Source organism: Anopheles stephensi, chromosome 3 (genome assembly GCF_013141755.1).
Source record: "Anopheles stephensi strain Indian chromosome 3, UCI_ANSTEP_V1.0, whole genome shotgun sequence".
NCBI lineage: Eukaryota > Metazoa > Arthropoda > Insecta > Diptera > Culicidae > Anopheles > Anopheles stephensi.
The window spans coordinates 40,792,579-40,815,211 of NC_050203.1; the positions used below are offsets into that span (position 1 = coordinate 40,792,579).

Here is a 22,633-nt window from a genome sequence, read left to right on the forward strand (position 1 = left end):
GAATGAAAATGAAAGAGTTGGTGTGTTTGGCCATCTAGCATTGATACAGGGTAATCTTGCAAACGTAACCCTCTTCTTTTGGGACTACAATCGCAAAAGGGTTTGTCCTATCGGCTCGAAGGTCATATATGAGTATCTCATACGCTTCTGTGTGCCCGTAAAACAAAATGATCAAACCAATCCAATAAAATGGATATTTTTTATATGGTTCAGCAAAATGGTCAAACTTCTTAAACCTCACGAATTTCTCTCTTAATCACCTGCTTTCACATTATTTCTTTCCATCAGTTCCCTGTAGAGTAAACTATTGAATCGATTTTCTTATCTTTATTATCCTCGTAACGGTTAATTTAACAGTTAAATATTAACAAAAAAGCCAAAACATACAGTATCGATACAATTATCTCAACAACAAAAAAATAATAGAAGGAGTTGTTCGCATATAATATAACAAAAAAAGAAATACAATGTCTTAATGCTTCTGTCGTGCTTGCTGCGTTGCTTCGTTAAAGGCGTCTGGAGAAGATCCTTGATTAGCCGTTCGCATGGCTGGCCCACCTGCAAGCGAGAATGAATCGTTTAATTCTACACTACCCCACAAGAGCAACTTCGTTCCATTTTCTCTACTTACTCGCGCTGTCTTTGGTATCGATGGGCGAATTCACGTTTCTCGCTTCCGACGGCGACGGTCCACAGTCTTATCGCCCAATGTTGATAGGTTCGTCAGCCATGCCCAATTCTTCCGTCGCTGCCTTATTGCCTTTCCTTTTCTTCGAGTACCACATGAACATCAGGCCGGCGTAGATGTTAGACAGAAAGACGAACCATGCCAGGTAGAATCCATAGCCGTAGCTGATGAGAGTGGTGAAAGATAAGAAGAAGAAAAAAAGACAGGGTGCGATATTGATTAGGGCAAATAAACCAACCGACGAGTTGGACAAATGACACGGGGTCACTCCAGCACCACATACCTGTATTTGGCACCTTTCGGGAACGTGTAGGATATGTTTTCCTTCTCGTACTCCACGGAAGCCACCAACACCTGTATGACGACAATACTGGTCGCCGCTGCAAAGGATGTACGATTAATAGGGTTGAAGGAACATTTAACGTACCTGGTGCAGGATTTTTTACCCCAACCTACCTGATATGAAATGTATTCCGCCGGCCAATCGTTTGAACATGTACCGAGGGTTTAAAAACGTGTAGATCGAAAAGATGAACCCCATCACCATTACAAACACTGTAATGCACGCAAACGATGCTTCGGTCCGGCTGTAGTCTGTGGAAAGGAAAATATAATTATTTTTCTGTTGATTGAACACTATGGAGCAGCAGTGGGGGATCTGTTGTCGGAAAGGGTGTTAGAATACAAGTGAAAACACATCTAAGCGTTGATTAACGAACGGACAGAAGTAGTTTGTTGCACTTCGCTCATGCAAAATGATTGAGGAGGACGAGAAATACAGCCAAAAAAGAGACTTCATTAAAATAACGCTCGGACATGTTGTAAACGCATCTCTATCATTATATAAAACAGACTAATTTAAAATATTTTTCATGCAATGACCCTGTGTCCTACGGGATCTTCTTAACTTTCAAACTTCTTTTGCGTCCCTTTACGTACAGCTGACATATTACAGCGTTATCAGTTGATTTGCGGTGGCTATGTCCACATCGAGGAACTACAATTGAAGATTTTGTAAATAAAAGTAGGGTTAATTAAATTGGGGCTGGATTCCGGCCACTCAACATCATTGTGGTGAATCTTAATCAGATGAAAATTATTCTACAAATCTCACCAGCTATGTCTGAGAATAATTCAAAACGAACAGCTTACGGCTCTAGTGAAACATATTCTCTAACCTCGGCCAGCTGTGGATACACTTTTATAGCAGGACCTTATCTAATAATTCTTTGTTCATTACGGAGTTAAAACTCCTCCTTTCTTCTAATCATTATGGATTAGAAGCAACTGGACAATTGGGTTCGTTTATTTAAAACAAACTATGGATGTGGTGTCCGATCGCTCGGAGCTCGGAGCAACATTTTTGTAGAATCTCTCTAAGATATCTGGCGCACAAATCGAGACAGATGAGCTTTTCTACTACTTTTTCTGGCTTAACGACCTATATGCCGGCCGCCACATAATGGATCACTAGACTTAATGATACCTGACAATGCTACAGTCCTCATTACGGAGGAATCATCCGGATAGAATTTGACCCTCGGACCTGCCGTATCCGCGTCGAAGACCGGCGACGCTATCATATCGTTCTGTTTAATCTTTTATCTGTTGAAGCATATTCTATTTGTCTTAATGAATACATTATTATATTCGTTTTCATCTCAAAATCGAATACCTCGTCGATCAAGTTGTACGGTTCAAGTTGAACTCAACAAACATCTTGACATTTATTGCAAATGTGACTCTCGTACGATGTACAAGGTGTGCTTTGTAATTATTTTCAACGTATTACTATATCGCTCTTACCAATCTCTTAACATTATGTTATATTCTAAAATTACATGTTATCATTATTTTATTAAGGACTTAGGTAAACCACAGAAAATACTCTAAAGTGCTTTACACAATTATTGTACGAAAATATTATACTGCTAAAATCGATGGCCACTATTAAAATGTGCATTTTACATTCTTAACACAGAACTACGTTCAACACACACCGAATGAAGTCATAATCGTTGCTTATAGTCCCATTTTCAGACCTTATTTTTCCCAACAATGAGTTAACATTTCAATCTGCACACTCTTACCACTCAAACCAACGCTAATTAAAGCGACATCCAGTATTGTACGGCAGACATCTGCCTTACTGCCATATATTCAACTTCAGCTAGGGCAAGGGTTGCAAAGGTGGAGAATCAACCACGTGCCACTTTGTGTGGCTATATTCCGTTTAAATGAACTGCACTGACATGCAAAACATCCCGTTTCGGCTCCGCATTCTGTGTTGTGTTACACGATGTAGTGATAAAAATTTGAATTACGATGCAACGGGGATGCAGTTTTACGGCATTTTAGGAGGTCCAACACGCCAACGCAAGGCGCGAAAACTCACTGACAACAGACGGTGTACAGACAGGTTCCTTGTCCACAACCTGTGTGCCCGGTGGTGTGTGTTGCCATGTTCGCTCACTTTTATGGACGATTTTTTACGACTCGCAAGCAAAAGTTAATAGCCACAGCGAAATGCATAACCTCGCATGAATTATGGTCCCATGCGTTGCGTTGCTTCGGCGCATCCCAACGTCAACGAACTGATGACAGAAATTTGAGTATCGTTTGATGCAATCCGAGGGCTGAGCAGCGTAGAGCTGTTTATGATCGCGTGCTTTAGTATGTGAATGTTTTACCAGATTTTGGAGGATAAACTCTATAAAAAAATTTCTACATTCAACAAGGTATAGGGGTTCGATGCATATATTAGACATTTTAAATCCCTTTGGAGAATGTTTAAACTATAAAGTGGAATATTGAAAGTATATTGTGGAATCTGCCTTACAGTCACAGGAGATTTGCATCGGGACTATGGGACTTCGCTCGTCACTCGGCCGGACCTAAAATCAAATTCCATCCAGACCAACTCCCCGTACACCAGGACTGACTATCAAGCTATGGGTAGAATGAAGTCATCGGCTGATAGCCAGCAATGGTAGACAGAAACCTTTTCAGGCCAAAGAAGAAAATTCCCTTTTTATTGTATTTTCTTCCAACTGTTTGGGTAAATCCTGTAAAACTGTCGGATTGGGAAATGCGACTGTAGCATCCCTGCTATACATCTCAAAAACACCTCATGAAAACATACATTTTATAAACACGTACGTAGGAACGATCAATCACACCAGAACCTTACGCCACAATTATTTAAACTCAAGCTCCCTATACCCCACCAAGAACAGCATATTCAGCAAATTTGACCAAACACCCATTTCAATAAGAACATTAAAAACCGACTAGCGCACTCGGCTAGCGAGTTGCGCAAGGCAAATTATTGAATGATTATTTCATATCAGCAGGTTAATGAGTAAAGAAACGGAAACGACTCAAAACCAAATCACCCTAAGGAAAATTCCATCAGTAACTTGATTCTTTTGTTTACAACGAAGCGCTATGCTCTTGCCGTCAACCAAGAAGTTACTCAATAACGTAAAAAGTTTTAACCTGATTTAAGGCGAATGAACTAACCATAAACTAAAAAATTTTTGGTATAAATAAAGCTGTCTTCCCCAGCCAACGAGAGAGTTGGTTCTGAGCTGAGACTTGACGCAACTCAAATCTGACGTCCAATTCCTTTCAATAGCTTTGAGAGTCCCCCTACCCAAGGTAAGGCCTCAAAGGCTCCAACGAGCCAGTTAGGGATGTTCCTTCTGAATATCTAGAGTCGCCTGGCCGACTCAACGCCAATGAGCTTCGAGTGTCCCCCTACCAAAGGTAAGGCCTCGATGTCTCCAACAATCCAGTAAGGAAGATTCTCATCTATAATCTTCACGATTGCCTGGACAATCGATAAAGGGAAGAATTGGTTCGCTCAGCAAGTTGCTGTTCGTCACTCTTGTCGAAACTCAAATGAACCACGTAAGTACGGCGCGACTCAAATCGAATATGCGCAAAGCCCCGCCGTAAAAGACCGATCGATCCCGCGTATCACATGGCGACCGTTCTCCTCCATGTTACTTGGCGACCGTATTTCCTCCATATTACTCGACAATTTGTTTATTGGCTGGAAGTAGTCCTAGAAAGTTGGATGGAATTGTTATTTCAACTCCTCATTAATCTACATCAAATTGCGAAATTCCATTATATGGGTGCAAAGTTCCGTAACGGACTTGCAACATTCCCCTATATGTTTGAAACATTCTCTTGAGTGGGTTTTCAATCACTGAACAACATTTTTGTCGCATTCAATTTCTACCGCATAAGGACAAGCAATTATCTTGGAGGTCAGAACACCTTATCAAAGTGCGCTAAACTACACTACTTTGCTTGAAATTTAAACACACTATTAAACCACTTAAAGTAATTAACACATACAATCAAATCTAGGTTAGATGCTAGGTTAACTAGGTTACTAAAGCAGCTAAAGATGGAAGTACAGCATTAAACTATTTTGGGGCATTTCTACGCTTCAATCTACACAGAGCAGTGTGTGCCGATCTCTATTGCAACAGATGTGAAGTGATCTCTTCTTCACATTTGGATAGCTAGGATGTATGCCACAAAAGACACCGGTGCATACCTTCGGTCTGGAACTCTGGATTGTAGAAAGCTTCATCTTTCTCTACAAACGGTGCGGATCGGCGTGATCGGTGTCGGGAGTTTGATGTAAGAAATGCAATATGTTTAAGATGGGTAGATGGATGGACGGTTAATAAAGGTGCGATTATATACGTTGGATGCATTTTAATATGAATGGGACGTTTATGTTATCAAACAAACAGCTCTTCGGAGAAAAGAAAACTCAAAAATTGGTCTAAAAAGATCCTTGCGTGCAACTCTAGAAGAGATGCACATCGTGCTGTTAGTTGTAAATCTACGGGGAGGATCCTGCACGATAAATGTGCTTCTAAATCGTTCTCCTACTCACCAAGCAGTTCGTCGTCAACAGCGGGATCCTGGAGTATCTCTTCGTCGCTTGGGAAAAGATTGTGGAATTTACATTTTTCTGTAACAATAAGAGAATGACAAGAAAGGGACAAACACGCGCTTAGTAACACGAACAGATCCGCGAGACGAAACTCCGTCGTACTTACTGAAGGGGGTGTACTCGTAACCGTTCCCGATGCGCCCTTTCTTCGGCGGCAGCGGCGGCCGGATGATGTACTTGGTGCCATTTGGGCTGACGATGTACGGCGGGATGTTCATCGCTTTGGCGAAGCTCCAAAGTAAATAAATCACGCCCGGCCGCTGCTCCCAGTCATCGAACAGAGCCTCGGACAGTGTGATCGGCATCAGCACGTTGATATCGGTCGAGTTGATGGTGACGGTGGTCAGCACGGCCGCCACCGGTTCCTTCAGCGTTTCGCGCACCGAGTTCAGGTCGGTCGGGTCGAGCATCATTAGCGGTGGATTTTTGAGCTTTTGCACCGCGACATTGTCCTGCTGCCGCACCTTGCCGGTAATGTCGTGGAACAGATCCTTCAGCTCCCGGAACCGGTCCGCATCGTTAACGATCCAGGACGCGAACAGATGCCGCCGGAACGTGTCGTCCACCTCGGTGAGGTTTTCCGTTTTCAGGTCACCGCTCAGAAACTCCTTGATGTACGGTTCCTTCGCAATGGACGAGCGCATCGTCGCGATGCGATTCTCGTTCACGAACGACAGGGTGGTGAAGTTGCGCGTGGCGTTCGACTGTGCCATCACGGCCGGTATGACCCCGTAACGGCAAATCTTCCACAGGCCCGAGTGTGACGTTTTGAAGTATCGTCTCGTTTCCGGTATGAAGATTCCTGGGTTCAAGCAAGCAGAAGAAACGAGCACAGAGATTCAAACAATTAGTAAAATGGTGGTCGCCAGGGGGGGGGGAGGGGGGGGGGGGTGATCACAACGAAGAAGGAAGACGGACAAGGAATTGTGACAGCTGACCGAGACGAACGACGTGTGCTGAGTCTCCCGTAGCTTAATCCTGACATACGGTTGTTTGTCTTCCGCCTTAATTACGTTCAGCTCGGCCGTTGCATCTACTGTTTTGCTGTTCGCACTGCCTAAACCACCGGCCGACCGGTCGTGAGGGAGAGAGATCCTGCAGTTTTCATCCTCAGTACTACAGGGGAGGTCTTATTTTTAATCTGACCAATTTACAAAACTTTGCCCTCCCTGCCTCTGGTGTAATGAATATTGGCGTTTGTTGGCTGGCTGGCTGGCCGGTCTTGCCCGTTTAAGTTTTTTGCGATCGTTTTGCTCGCGCTTCTCTTTACCAAGAACGCTGAAGGCAATTGTTGTAGTATTCTACGCTGGGATTTCTTCGGCCACGGCTCGGTACCAAGACCCGGTACGGCAGCACAGCTTACGAGGTAGGTTTGCTGTTGACTTTCACTGCTGCGGTTGCGAAACGGAAAGTAAACATTTGCCACACAATTTATCCTATTCTCAGCCTGCCTACAGCTTGACCCGAAGCCGTTCGATCTATTAAAGTTCAACAAAGAGAAGAGGCCCAATATTGACGCTGATGTATGTAAAGCTGAGATTATTAAAAACAGATTCTTTAGATATCTTGTTCACCTTTCTCATTTAGTGCCAGTTCCCCTATCACGCTGATCCTTTTTTTATTTGAATATTCGTTAACCTTGCTGAGTTCGAGCTGAATTTTATTTTTCTTCAAACGCACGATGTAGGAGGCCCTTAGCAAGCGTAGTATGATCGGAAAATTTACGACCAGCAGGGAACTAAAACAAATTACGCCGATCGATCTTCATTACATACTATCTAAACATTTGCGCAATCCACATCCACTTGCATTTCTCCAGCAATGTTTCTTGGCGTTGTTATTTCCTCACGATTCTATCTAACCGAATGGTTGGATCACGGTTCTGATTCTATGTTTTGAAGCTATGAAATTGAACCGAATATCTTACAGTTACTTTCCCACCAGAATCTTTCAAGTCTGGTTTCGCTTTAATGATTCATCCGAATGCAAAAGGTTTCGAAGCTTAGCGAAATAAATCTTCACACACCGTGCGCCAGATGCGCGTCGGAATCGTTATGATGTATCTGCAGAGTATTATGAGCTGTCCGTGCAAAAGATTAACCGACCGCAATCTGTCTTGTGTTTCTGCGAATGAAAGCAGTAATCGAAACACGTGTTCCGTAGCCTATGATTTAATTTGCAAATGTTTGCCATCTTGTTCGTTGTCTTTGCAGAGAAGGTCGTCGCCATCTAAATGACATAAAAGTGTGAACGAACCGATACCGCACACTCACACACGCACGATACAATGCATTTTCGATTTAAATGTTTGATTAAAAGAATTGATCAGTTTGTGCTGTCCTTTGCCTCTATTTAATTTTAAACACGTTTTGTTCTTTTCATCTTGATTTACTAACAATGTGCTTTTGCGATTAATCATTAACACAATTTCATTTAAAAAATTCTTACTCATGCTAACTTGTGCAATACGATTAATTGTATGATTAATTTTCCCGCAACTAAATAACGCTAGCAAATGGCCAATCGGTGTAAAAGCAAACTGTGCTCCGTTTCGTTCTGGTCAGCGACTGTTCTGAGACCGAAAATACTAAAATTAAATCAACCATTCGCTCGGTTTGACTCATTGTTCTTTACCTTTACTCAAACAAACCAACAACAACAACAAAAACCCCTCTCGGTACGCCGCTTTCGTTCGGTGAAATGTGGTCTTTTCTACCTCGAATGCCAAATTTTCGTACCTTCCACCGTTTGGCATACGTTCAAAGAATGCTTGCCCTTCTTGCGTTGGGCTGCTCTCTCTTCCCATGCAACCAGAAACATGAAACCGTGCCGCGTATCTGCACCGAGTAGCGTGTACAACACACGTCCATACAAAGTCGTGCTACGAACGATTCTTTCAAGTCAATGAGAAAGGTTTGCCCCAATGTAAGTTCCAACGGCGATGGAGACGCCCAGTAGTACTCAGCACGTGTTTCCATTCACTCGAAAAGCCCCCATCAAAGCTGGTGAACGCGCGCAACCGGCATCTACATCACACCGTTGTAGTGATGGGTTCTTTGGAATGCATTCATGGGGTCACTCGGGATTCGCCCCGTCGGAACCATAAGAATCGTCCGGAACCGTCCGGAATCTTTAGAACCATCTGAATTAAGGAATCGTTTTTACCGCGTTGACGGAATGCGATTCCGAACGATGCCAACGGTTCCAGACGATTCGTTTGCTCCTACCTTTTGGAACTGTACTGTTCGGAACCAATTCCACTTTTTTACCACTCATGCCCATCTCCGTACCGTTGGTGGAATTAATAAATTGTAATCGCTGACCTGTACTACGATACGTTCCTGTGCTGATTACTCCACACCGGTGTGCGCCGGAAAATTAATGGCGTTTGTGTATCCGTTATTTATAGAACCACAATCCCGGTTGTGGTTCCCCCAACTATTCTGGACTCGGACGTGTGCATTTTAAAATATTCCTACCCCACGGAAGATGCGTAACGATTGAGCAAACGCTTCTGCCGATCACTGTTTACATTCGTTCGCTCGGCTTACCTTGGCCACCTGTTACGATGAACCAGTGATCGGTGGAGATGGCCACAATCCATATGACGGCTGCCACACCGATAAGGATTGTGCAGCCAAGCAGTATCCGTCGCTGCCGGTAAAACTCCTCCATCAGCGGCTTTCGCTCTTCTTCGCGGGAAATCGATGTGGTCGACATGGTGGGCGACTCGTGCGCGGCTTGTACACCACCAAACTCGATCACCAACTACTAATCACTATCACTGAGATCAGCACACCTCTTCTATTCTTTCTGTCGCTTTTTCGAAACACACTTGCACTACAGTGGACGATTTCTAACACGTAACTATTCTATAATTTCGCACATGTACTATTCTACGCTCGATCGCAACTGCACGCTCACCACCGCTGACTTTCGTGTTTCATTGTAAGCTACTTTCGAGGGCGCGAATCCGCGAACACACTACACTACCACCATTCGGCACGGCAAACGATCTCGAGATCACCAAAATTATCTGTCAGCCAGCGGTTTCACATTTTCCCACATCACCACGCGAGCGCAAGCACTAGAGCACTGTCGATTCTTTATCTACTGCATCCCTGTACTAGAATGGCAAAATCTCGTTAAAATTTCTCTCAACACAAACACACACACACACATGCACACACTGTCACGGGAAATCACAAATCGGCTAGCCGAACAATTGGATGGTACGGAAGGAAAAGTACGCTGCAGTTTTCATTGCGCGTACGATTTTCCTCCCGGGCCAAATGAGCACACGAGCTGTCGGAAAAGGTTGTTTGTTTTGTCAGTGCCGCTTCAGCTTCGGCAGAATGTCACCCGTCGGCCGTTCGACTGTTGTGCACTGCGTGGTGTCACTCAAGAGCACCGCCACAATCGCCACCGAACCACTCTTCGCACACGATCGATCGCGCGATCACGTACGCAATGATTGTGGTACGCCTTCAAAGCCCGCGGCTCACGCTGCAATCGCACCAGAAATCGCTGTTAAATGGCCCCGTATCGCATCGTTTGAGCCGTTTTCTTGATGCGCGAGGTTGTTTTGACGGAACGGGACGCGAATTAATGCTCGTCAATATTGCGCGTAACAAGATCGTACAGGTATAAATAAACTCTTGCGAGCGCGCCCCACGATGGCTGTGTCCTCGTGTGTCCTCGCGATGTCCTGGGCTGTACCACAGCAGCTCAAGATGCCAGGCCGGAGTCGTTGGCGATCGGAGTTACAGCGTGCCGATAAAATATGAGCTTCACATTCACGGGCAATCGCAGGTTGTCGCGAACGAAGAAGATAAATTCCCACAGCTGTGGACGCGCTCTTGGCCGCGTGCACCGGACCAACCGATGGTGCTGCTCCAGCTTCAAACGCCACGCGACCCAAGTACGAGTGTTGGTGAGTTTCGCCTCTTTTTTGTTTTTTTCGTTCTCTCAGTGAGCACACGACCATAAAGGACGGGAACCCTGATGCGGATCCGCCCAGCGAAGCAGGAAGTTTGGACAGTGCATGAAATACCGCCTGCCGTGAAACATTACACGGTGGGTAGCCGCGATGAAAGGCAAACCCCACCCGAGACTAGCTGTACAATAAAACAAACCGAAGGCAACGCACACACACACACACACTGTCAACACACAAACCCCCAAAGAATCTCTGATGTCCGCTCGACGGCTCGACGGTTCGAAATGCGGGATTTTTGGGGTGTTTAAAAATAATTCTCACTCCCCAAACAGGGGCGAAGAAGAACAAGAAGAAGCAAACAAATGGGGAATAAACTTTTGTTTCTGGTGTTTCTCACCCGATGTTGACACACGATGAGCGAGCGAACGGGCGCACGAACGATGCACAAACCTGGTCGAAACCTGCCGCTAAACGCATACACGTATTGCCCCAAGCGATATTCGAACGACAAATTGTGACAAACGTTTGGGGGTCCAAGGGGATGGTCTGTGTGACTGGATTTGGGAGTTGAAAGTGAAAGCCCCAGCATCGGAGACTGTCAGTTAATGGACAAAGAATTGAGGTCAAAATGCACCTTTATGCACAAGAATCAACCAAGACAACGGAGGTCCAACCGTCTTAGTGCTTAGCACAGCTTATATGCTGCAGGAGCTCGAGCTAGAGTTTTTATAAAATTAGACCAATTCTTCTTAAACTCTATAACCTCTAGACTAGATTCACAATATCCTAAACCATCCCACAAACAATATTTTCACTTCACTGCTTTCTGTATTATACACTTCTTATATCGCTCGCTCTTCCCAATTTCGCACTTATTGCACTCCAATGAAGTTTACTTCACATTTGATCTCACTTCTCAATCCACACATATGGGTTAGGCAGGTTAGAGAAACACCACGAACTTCAACACTACCATACTTGCACTGAACTGCTCCTAATCCTTTGACGGCGGTCGGTAAGATAGGACCGGCTCCTATCGAACGGTGTTGCCCTCACGGTGGCCCAGATCGTAACTGAAAATAGCGTTACTGCCCACGACCCGGTACACTGCGCTCGCAGATCGCAGTCACTCAGACCGCAGCAGACCGGACCGTTGTTGAGAACGGATCGGTGAAAGATAATCGTCGTCTGCAGAGCAAACGGCTGTGGCGACTACTCTTCACGGGTAGTCGGATGAAAACCCTGTTTGAATGTTTTAAACCTTTTCACTACGTATGTCACTCATTTTTTTACTTGGTTTGTTCGTTTACTTCTGTCTAATTCAAATCAGAACTCACCCGTTCGCTCTCACCCGAACCGTGCTCACGGCTTAGCTCACGAGTGGCAGCACGCGGCGTTCCTTGTGCGTTATCGCCACTTCCAAAACATGAACGATGAGTGGCGAGCAACACGTGAGCACGGACACTACGGATGCTGGATGCTGAACTTCACAGACTCGACACTCGATACCGCAGTTCCCCAAGCTGGCTCAAATTTCTTCCAAACAACAAAGGTGAGTGTTGTGTGTTTTGCATTTCCCGGCCCAATTTTCAAAGGACCTCGTTCACTTCACTATTCAGCCGGCCTAGACTAGACGCACATGCTGCACACATCTGGATGAGGCATGTGCTGTGATCTTCCGGCCGGTGGACCGGCCAAAATGGCCCACCACCGAGGGAAAACAAATAGTGCGTCCGATATGGTTTCTTTTCGCCACATCAGTACTATTTATATCTTCAAACGAATGTTTTGTACCGGTAAACGGTTGAAGCTGCCGTCGTGCAATTGTTTTCGGGGCCAGCCCGTTTGTATGTTGCACATTACTGGCAGCCAATAAAGCAAACCGAATTTGTTTGTTTGTTAGCTTGCTTGTTTGCTTGGCTGAGCGCATGATCTACGGTATGGTTAATCACTGCTAAAGACAGATGATTTCTACTCCGGCGAGCATCAGAATGGGGATCTTCTTTAAGTTTTTAAGTATGTAGGGGGGAGATAATGTTAACATGGAAACAATGAAAGACTTAAACATTGGAGTTCTGATCTTTTGCGTGCTTCAAGCTCGATGACGACTTGTGGATAGGTATTCCAGGACGAATGATGCTGATGGGACTTGGTACATTTCTTGGACGCCCCAATGTCTCATTAAACTTCAGTAAATCTCTTACTATGTTAGTACACATTATCATACGATAGCCCGAATGTGTAAGAAAATTGAAAGCAGAAAAACTGTTGATAATGAGCTTGTTAAGCGAGTTACAACCTAGCGCTGCACGGTGATACGCGGCTGCAGCCATACGCTTCACACTTGGTTTGGCATGTTGGATGTGTATTTTAAATAGTCAATTACCGCCCGTACCAATCTGTCACTAACACGGCTCTTTCAACACCGAACCGACGAACCTTCACGTCTCACAATGTCTTGCTTGGCGCAATTTTCCACCTCCAAGCTCCTTCCGCCGTCGTCCTTCGGGTCCAACAGATGAGTAATTGGCTGCTGCGTTGAAGTGGAGTAAAAATATATCGCTTCGATAATTGTTTGCATGCGCTAATAAATCGGCCACCAGCGAACGACAAGGCGACCAGCGAGAGAGTCGTTGCATCTGAAATCTTCGTCTTCGAAACGCTTCGAAAGTGCCGCTGGTAAAGGAGGATCAGTAAAAATGGATCATTTCCCGGCAGGAAGAAGAAGCAGAAGAAGAAGTAGGATAATGAAATTTACACTGCAATAATTTTGCCTGACTTTTTCTGACGCCTCCCTTTTGCTCAACACCTATTTGATGGCGTGTATGGCTAGTTTAATTAAATCCTCATACATTCTTATCCGTTCCCCCCCTCGAGACAAGAGCAGGGCGAGCAACAATGCGTTATTTAAAGAGTGCAATCGTAAATGGGTGGCTAAATATAGCTGAGAGCAGGGCAAACATCGGGTAGCCCGCTTCCTTCGGGTTATAAATCTGAAGGAATCTTTGCTGTCTATCTTGGTGATAATCAATTCATTGATGAGTTTAATGATTCAATTATAAAATAAACGCATTTTTTCCATTAGCCTGGGTTGGTTGCTTAACAACTTTAGATAAGATTGGTGGATATGGTCTATACAGGCTTTAAGGCATCATTCCGACAGTATTCCGATTTAGCTTTGCTTGCCAAACTGGAAAGAATCGGTCTTTATCTTACCTTCATGGTTGAACTTACAAAGTTAGCATCCAGCATTCCGTTTCCGGTCTATTTGAAGGATCGTCTGATGTCCCTCAGGGCAGTGTGCTGAGTCTAGTCTGCTAGTTCTGTTGTTTGTCAATGACTGTGTTAATGTTGTCCTCATGTACACTTATTCCTAAAAATTTGATCGCTACAAAAATCCTCCTTGCATCATTGTCATTTGATTGTTGTGTATCACGGAGTTTGACTTAATAGCGAACTTACTTTTAACGTTCATTTGGTATTTATTCTAGGGACATCTAACCGTATGTTAGATCTTGTCACTCGTTTCTCGTCTAATGTTCGTGATCCTTTAAGTTTGGAAGCACGGTACTATTGCTGGGAACGATCGATCCCTGAAGATGATTATGCCATTAGGTCTCCTACTGGAGTGACGGATAGAGCAAGCTCATGCGTTGCCTCGCGACCTTTTCAGGCTACTCTACTGCAAAAGCTCGCCCATATCGTTTTTACTGTCGCTTTTTAGGCCTTGAAACCTCTGCAAACCCGTCATCCTCACTCCAAATCCTCCTCTAACAACATCGATGCTTCTTTCCTGAAAATATTTTCATATGCACCTTCCCGTCACCTGCGAGTAGGACCTTCTCTCCATATCCCAAGTAGGCTTAAGCGTTACGTGCCAGAATGACCCTTTTCTCAAAGCGCGAGTGGCATCGTGTCCCGTCCCCAATAATAAGATTTATTGTAGTTGACTATGATCTTTACAAAAAATCCAATGTCGGCGGGCCATTACTATGTCAAACAATTATTAAGCTTATCAACAAGCAACAAATCCCCAGACTATGCACCAATTTTTTCATTGTTGTAAAATCCAAATTCATCGAAACGGTTTAACATAAACACGGCCCATCGAGAATGTAAACAATGCATGCACATTTAATTACCGCAACACCGCAAGCTGTAAAAATATATAGTTCGAAAATTTCAAACATCAAACTTGATCTGTGCGTGTTCTGTGACCGACACAGTCCTGTTGCTGATTTGTGTTTTACGCCACGAGACAATCAATCAACAAATAAACAATTCCCGCCGGCCTGTGGCGCTTAGTTAACTGGCCGAATACATCGGAAGTGGTTCAAGCCATTTGCAAAATAAACCCGGTCGACATCGTTCTACCCACCCTGGCAAGTTCATTTCTATGAACAAGACCAAGTAAAAGAAACACACACACACACACACACACACACACACACTAGGAACGGTGTAGAAAAATGTTCTCACCACACCACATGTTATCGCCTCCACAACACGGTACAACCAGTCAGTAAAGTTAGTTCCGGGGATGGAAAGATACTAAAATTAGAAAATCAAACATATGGGGCATTGCCGGCTCGTTTGGGACAGCTTTCGCTTGTTCGGACAAAATTAATACAGCAAAAAAATCCGAACCCCCGAAACGCTAGAAACTAAACTGTCCAACCCAGAAAGACAGACATTCCGGGGCGTTAAAGAAGAGGTTCTTGGGTTTTTTTTTTGCTATGTTGGTTGGTTGGTTTTGGGATCATAATAAATAGCGCTTCTGGACCACCAGCTGGTGGTGTTCGGGCCACTAAAAATTTACGTCTATCGACGAACAGGCAAGTGATGATGATGATGGTTATGATTATGATAAAAAGCAGAAGCAGACGTTCGGGTAAAAATGAGACCCCCGCCAGACATTTGGTGGCATTAATCATGGTCTTTGATTATCCGCTTCATAATAAGATTATGTTGGACATTGAATCTTGCAGGCATTATTTACCCATCGAAATCAAAAACGTTATTAAAACATTTTCTACTTAACAAGAAGTCGAACGGTCTGGATTCACAATAATTGCCCTAAATATTTTTCATAAGGAAGTACTTTAAACGGTTTAGTCAGAGTTGAAGAAGAGCACGATCACTCAAGTAAATCCTTAGGGTACAGATCCAACTAATGGTCATGTTGCATAGCTTGACTTTTTCGACCTTTCACTAATGCGCCAACACACTCTACACTGTCCACGAGACAGCTGGTATTTAAAAGCATCTCTATTAGCCGCTCGTTCACCGCCTCACCGTTGCGGCCGTTCGCGAATAAAACGCGTGCTAATTGCGTGCTGTTGGGCACAGCTGCTGGAACGCTGCCACCGAATGCACCGGTGCATCCGAAGCACCGAGCTCCAATTGCCTAATGATGCAAACATTACAGTACGCGCGCGGTGTGTGTGTATGTGACGAAATCGTGAATCACTCAGCACGATTCCCCGCGCGTGACGTGTCGCGTGCGATCAATCAAGGCTGTCATGCTGATGTCATGCTGCTCATGACAGATGTTGGCGCCAAACATTGGCTACCGCACGTGGGAATCTAGCATTTGGCAAATTTTTGTTTTTCTTAGTGAATCTGTTCGCGGTGAACAAAGCGCACTTTTATGGAAAACTGTGCTTCCACTGCCTATAAAGATCAAGTAAACTGTAAGCGCACAGGCGAACCTTACGCAGCACACCGCTATAAAATACTCATTGCCGGTGGTGTTGCGAGAGAACCGTAACAACCTTACCTGACAGCGTTTTGAAGAATGTTACACCTACTTGAAACGTACTGGGGTGTTCCGGTAAGCCGTAGAATACAAATTTTCTTTTCAACAAACAAACACCTGCACTGGTGGTCGGCAAGTTTTATTTGTGGCCCGCATTGAATTTGCGCCATTGAACAGTGACGTACGCTGCCACCGGACTGTGGGGGCTGGAGGGTTGAGGGGGAGGGTAATTATTTTCCATCGGCAGGATACGGTCGAAACCTAAAACATCTGGTGTTTAATCGAGTGTAGCGTTCCATTGTTTACGTTACCGTTCATTGTTTGGTCCATGTCTGCTAAGTAAAGTGTGACGTTTCAGGCAATGGGGTCGTCTTGCGTTCATCCCTCGTCACCAGCGTTCTAGCGAGTTAAAGATTTTACTTTATCGTGGCACGTATTATGCACCTAATTGAATGTGCCTTCAATTTGATTCTCACTATTTTCGTCGTGGATAGTAGTTAGCTTACCAACATTTTTCAGTCAACTCAGTGGTGGGTCAAGATGTTTGGAGGCTCCGAACGGCCGCTCCTTCCGCTCCAAGGTTGATCCGCCACTGAGTCAACTTCATGTTATATTTAAATCAAGATATCTTGTATCAACTTAATCTAAACAATAATAAGCAAAGTTTCACTCTAAAACGGTTTCTGTTCCACTTGTCTTGTCTTGCTGCAGAAGTTATCGACAACGTTCACAATAAAGCCCACAGCAATGCCAACGTCTGTCGGTTCGAACCTTCCGGACTTTCTAACGACGTTTGAAAGTCTTCGCTTCATCTCAGTTTGGGATCCTACCACGCCGCTCCAATCCTTGTTAATTTCCTACCAGAGCCTGGCGAATCCAATTCGCTGGATAATGGAGAGTTCATTGCTTCGCTCACAGATTTTAACATTGTAAAGGCTCCTTTCACATATTCTCCTCTCAACACATACAGGGCCAAAAATCCTTCTGAGTATCTTCCTCTCGACGAAGACAAAAGGGAATTCTTAAAATTTGGACAGAGTCCATGTCTCAGAGGAATGTGTGAGTACAACCTCGAGAGGTCTCGGCTTGCCATTAAATGGAGGTCTTGTTTTCTGTGACTGGATTGTACCCGTAGCTGGATAGTCAGTGTTGCGTACGGACTGGGACTGTAAGTGGTCTATAATGTAAGTGTCCCTCATGATAGTCAAACGTTGAGTTAAGAACCATCTCCAGGGTCATTATGTTTACCCAAGAAAGGTAAATTTGTAGAAGACTTCAAAGAAGCGATCATCTTTGTCATCTCCATGAATATCAGTGTTAATCTCCAATCCGAGGTGTTATGCCACATGTTCGGTCCTTTGTTAAGCTTCCTGTACATAGGAAAGACTTTAACTAGTTATGTCTATATCATTAACTTCTGCCACGTTAGGGATTGACTTAAGGAAGATGGTTCCCGAAACTTCCGCTTCCGTGTCTCAGATGACGTCATTGTCCTTCTTATATGCCAAATGAGCCCTTTGCATGACACAATTTTATCCCTGGCTTTGCTTTCATACTCGTTGTTATAATCAATTAATAATTGCGTCTCCAAACGTAGTGTTCGATCCCAGTTCACATACTTTCAACGTCACTAGGTCAACCCCTAATTTCTCTATCCTGATCGGGGCGGCCCGGTGGTAAAGGCGACAGCGGCACCGTACGTTACTTAGCAGGACCGGGGTTTAATTCCATCTGAGACGTTCCCCCGTTGTGAGGTCTCACTATCCAACTATGTGACATCAATAAGTCTAGTTAGCCAGAAATGGCAAGGATGAGTCTAGAGGTCGTTAGGTCAAGAAGACGAAGAAGATCACCTAATTTATCAACTGAATCATATCGACGCTTTATATCACACAACATCATCAGTATTGTGGAGAGGAAATTTCTTTAAAAGATTTATAAATCCCCAAATATTTAATACTCTAAAACATTTTCAATATTTTTTCTCACTCCTCTTTTGGCTTCACAATCTCAAGAGACCTTGCCATCTTGACCTTAGAATTATGAATATCCATACAGCATCCAGTACGAATGATGCCCATGATCAATAAAACGAATTAGTTATCCCTTCGATTTAAATCACGCTCTGGAGCGCATAAATATGTAAGAAAACATAAATATTTATAAATATATAAGAAAACCCTAGCCGATTGTAGGAACACCAACCAACTTCCTGTTCAATTATTGATTGATATGCAAATCCAGAGCAATATGATCAGCATTCGTGTTTCATTGAACATATTCACTACGAGTTGACGGTTTATACTCAACAGTAAACATCCAACGCCAAAACCATGCCTAAATTTGCTGTAATGCAAGAAAGGATACGAAACCACTTAAACAAATAACTTCTTAAGGAAACGAGAACAATCTTCCAATCTCTAGAAACCACCTTTCTAAGTCTGTTCCGTTCAAACGCAATGACGTAAGGCTTGTCATTTTTCTGTGCAGAAGAATATGATGCGAAACATTGTCTTGTGAGCAGTACCCAAGTTCTGCATTTGCCATATCAATGCGAATGAACCCAAAAACAAAAGGAACTGCGTTGAACTCTTGAAGAAAAGCGACCCAGCGATGGTTGACTGTTTGCCTAGAATCGGAACCGACTTTGGAATCTTTTGTTAGCATTGCATCGGGTTTCCATCGTTTCGCCCCGTATCCGTAGCCGGACGAGGAGAATAAATATTGATATTGAATGAATTTCATCAGATGAGAGTAAGCATACTTTAAGCAAGATAAATGCAGGAAAATTCATCATAAACTTTACCATAAAGCTCGGCTCATTTTATGCAAAGTGTGGCACCTCAGCCAGTCAGGCAAAATCTCTCAAAACCTGATCTTTCAAGGTCTTTTTCCTTTCGTTCTGTGCTGCTGATATGACCTCGATGAATGCAGAGCTTGTTGTCCATCGGTAAGGTTCTTGTTGTTGGGAGGGTTCCCCACTAGCATCAAAAACACTTTCGCGCTCTCTAGCGCTTCCGGAAGCGTCACATCAAGTATCCTTCCCAAGTGGACCTTTAAAGCGGCCATGAAACCGGGTTTTAATGTTGTTTGTGAGCTGTTTTCAGCTTGCATCTTTGAGTGGGCTAAATTTGTGCTGCTTTCAGCGCTTCGTTGCCTTCGCTGCTTATTCATCAATACCGTCGTTAAACAATCTTGAGCATCGTTCTTTCGCCTTACACACGTCCCATTCGTCGGTGGGTTGAAATGGATTGAACTTTGGCGACAAATGATCAGCAAGCGGCCGACTGACCTTAGGGTGATGTATGTCTGGGGAAAAACAAAAAGCTTTTACATTTTATCACCCAACCGTCCTCCCTTTTGCAAAGTCACCGGAAGTGGAAGGAGCAGCCCGTTTTGGGTACGGGCTGATCCATTAACAGTGCATGTTGTCTGCAACAAACACAGAAACAGTTTTCCCTCTCGCTCTTGCGCCAGCATTGTTGTTAACAGCATGGGAGTGTTGGGAACGATTTTCAGAAATGTGCTACCATTAACAATAACATCGACACGAGTGGTACTCTCGTGAGATGCTCCTACTCACGGGCGCGGGTTATTCACAAGCACAACATGCGATGGAGGCGCATGGTCTTTTATCTCAGTTGCCGCATGTTCGATGGAAAAGGTGCGACAAATATGAACAGAAACATGGGTTTGAAAAATGTTAACGAACCCGATGTTCTGACATCTCTCCAGCTTTAAAATTCAATATTTAACCTGTAGCTCAGAACAGCTATCCGTCCTGGCTGTTCGAGGAAAACATCAAAAATGTAAAAATAATGTTTTTTGCAATTTTAGTATTTTTCATGATTCCACGTAAAAATTATGAAGCAATATAATAGCACCATGCGCCAAGTATACGCCGACACCTACTTTCCGGTAGCACGACATACTCTACGTTCCACAGTTTTGTGGCCCATTCTTTCGCTCGCTGCGTTCTGGCGTCATCTGTCATTCCAATTAAATTACAATGGACGCCTTAAGCGTCGTCGTCCCAGCATCAGCGGTAATCGGCTTCATCCCGAAACTACACGCCGTCACGCTGACATCAATCATCATGCCATGGCACATTGTTGCGCAAAGTTAGGTTCCGCCGTTTTCTCTTTCTGTGCTTCTGAAACCGTCACCATTATCTTACCATTTCCGCTCCACAGCTAAACTGGGCCACTGGCAAAGAAGTTTCTGCACTCTTTTGCTTCCGGGTTCGTTCCGGCTTTTGCTCGGTTGGTCATCGTTCCAATCACTGGTCAATACCGTATCGTGTGCACAATTCCAAACGTTCGTTCATTCCGTTTCCTGCTAGTTGCTAGGTCATTGGGCTATTTTACTCTTAAAAAAGGGCGATTTACGGAATGTTTTAATTAAGCCCGGAGCGTTCGCCCCAGTTCGAATGTTTGCAAATACTTTTTCGCGAAAGGTAGAAGTTGTCCGAGCCTCGCAGTGCTTCACATTCTGTTTGCTCGCAGTAGCTCCTACTCACTCTTCCCTACTGTTGTTTGGTCGGTTGTCAGGGCCGGTTGCCATGGCGAGATATTAATATTCAAACAGCCACTTGTTGTTTCAAAGGGATGAATATTTAATCCGTTAAACAAGCCCGACAAACGCGGCTGCAAACGAATACAGCATTTCTGTTGCTCTACACGGACATACGAGCAGGGCGCACTGGTTCAAGAAATGCTTTTAAATAATACGAAGAAAAAAGATAATCACAACGGAAACCATCGCCAGCTCGACCAGTCACACTAGCGCAACAAATAAATAAATACTGCAAACTCGTTAATTAATTATAAACAGTCATATTCTGGCACGCTTCAAGTAACTCCGCGCTTAAACGCGACCTGAAGAGTACGCAAACAATTCAGGGAAACGAAATTGCCGATAGCAGCACAGACAACAAAACACAGTTCAACCGAAAATAATGTCCATCATGACGAGAGGAGCAACATTTTGTTTACAATTCAACCGTTGAGAGATGGAGCGTGTACACACACATTCACTTTCACACGATACGCATTCCAAGATGAAACACCGGCCACTAGCGCACGGGAATAAACTTCACACGACGTACGGATGCTATGTTTAAACGATGATTTTGAAAACTTACATACTGCTGCTCACGGGACCAGTGCCTGAGATCTACTAGACGCTATATACTCACCTTAGGCAGGCGGCACTGCTTGTTGTTATTTTTCATGCCTCTGCTTATCAATGGAGCATGCGCAGGGTGGAGCATATGCACAGCTACAGCACGCTACCAAATTTGTCGACATTGAGGCTGAGGAAAAATAAATTATTTTTTGCTATTAAGATACATAGTTCCTTTTATTAATTTTTTGTTTTATACACTTGTAAGAACAAAGAGTTTTTTTTTCGCACAAAAGAAATAAAATTTTATTTGAAGTAATATTGAAGATTTAGAAAATATACATACAGTTGTTGGAGCAACAACTTATTTGCGAAACACAGTTATAGCCGAGCAAACCCTTACAAGCGAAATCTTTATTTTTATTGCAGCAAGGACTTTTCCTTGCTACGGGGATTAAGCCATTATATGAACGGCGTGACCTAGAAAGTTGTTAATTTAATGAACAGAACCATAAGCCCAGTCCAGTCTCCACAAACAGAATTTTCATGAAACTATAGCTATAACTGTTTCAATAGCAAACTTCAAGGAACAGCGTGCCAAAGCTAGATGTTTCATCAAATGCTTAAAGATTCCTCAAAACATGGTAAATTAAAATAATAACTGCCTTCGCTTCTTACAAGACCGCTTAATCTGAACTGGTCATTCTGACATCATTTTTCCGCTAATCGGTTTCAAGGATTGCATTTCCACTTAAAGCTGCATTCGGCTAACTCCACTAGATCCAGCCAACGCTAGGCTTAATGTTTTATGCAGTTCTTCTTTGCCGAACGAGTTGCTGAAGAGCCTAAACCATCAGTTTGGGGAGGTCTGTATATGTGCTTCGCTACCTCCGCAGTTCATTTTCCTTCCCCACTTAGTATCTGCGGCTAAATTACTATTCCGTATAGTCTCGAATTCTTGTTAATAATCTGTTTAGGTTACTATTCGAAATTAGGAATATAGCAATGATGCAGATCTCCTCCAACACTTGTTTCTCTTTTAACACTTTCAAAGCACTGCTTCATAGGTACATAGGTAAATATGCTACCTAACGACCAGAACCCTTAGCGAACATCGATCATCATTCCGTACCTTCTGGCCTT

General features: G+C 43.8%; 2 protein-coding genes across 13 annotated transcripts in view; one reads left to right on the plus strand and one right to left on the minus strand.

The window, feature by feature from the left end:
- The window catches only part of LOC118512227, a 96,852-nt gene that overhangs the window by 1,990 nt on the left and 72,229 nt on the right, over positions 1-22,633 (plus strand). Inside the window, exon 2 of one of the 2 annotated variants that reach the window (XM_036056343.1) lies at positions 11,939-12,160. The exons of the other annotated variant lie outside the window; for it this stretch is intronic. Coding sequence (XP_035912236.1) covers positions 12,035-12,160 — 126 coding nt within the window. The 5' untranslated portion in view covers positions 11,939-12,034. The remainder of the gene's footprint in view (positions 1-11,938; positions 12,161-22,633) is intronic. 2 annotated transcript variants of the gene reach the window in all.
- LOC118512230 lies at positions 312-21,680 on the minus strand. 11 transcript variants are annotated; one of them, XM_036056355.1, is made up of 9 exons: positions 21,564-21,680; positions 9,221-9,795; positions 5,776-6,471; positions 5,610-5,687; positions 5,262-5,303; positions 1,145-1,282; positions 972-1,068; positions 632-852; positions 313-558 (listed from the first exon to the last, which is right to left on the minus strand). In XM_036056355.1, exons 2-8 carry the CDS (start codon positions 9,387-9,389, stop codon positions 699-701), a joined length of 1,374 nt encoding a protein of 457 aa, XP_035912248.1. In that variant the 5' UTR covers positions 9,390-9,795; positions 21,564-21,680; the 3' UTR covers positions 313-558; positions 632-698. The 11 variants fall into 11 exon arrangements, with proteins under 11 accessions (XP_035912254.1, XP_035912248.1, XP_035912251.1 ...); XM_036056358.1 differs by lacking the exon at positions 21,564-21,680 and adding an exon at positions 21,510-21,545; XM_036056354.1 differs by lacking the exon at positions 21,564-21,680 and adding an exon at positions 11,587-11,810.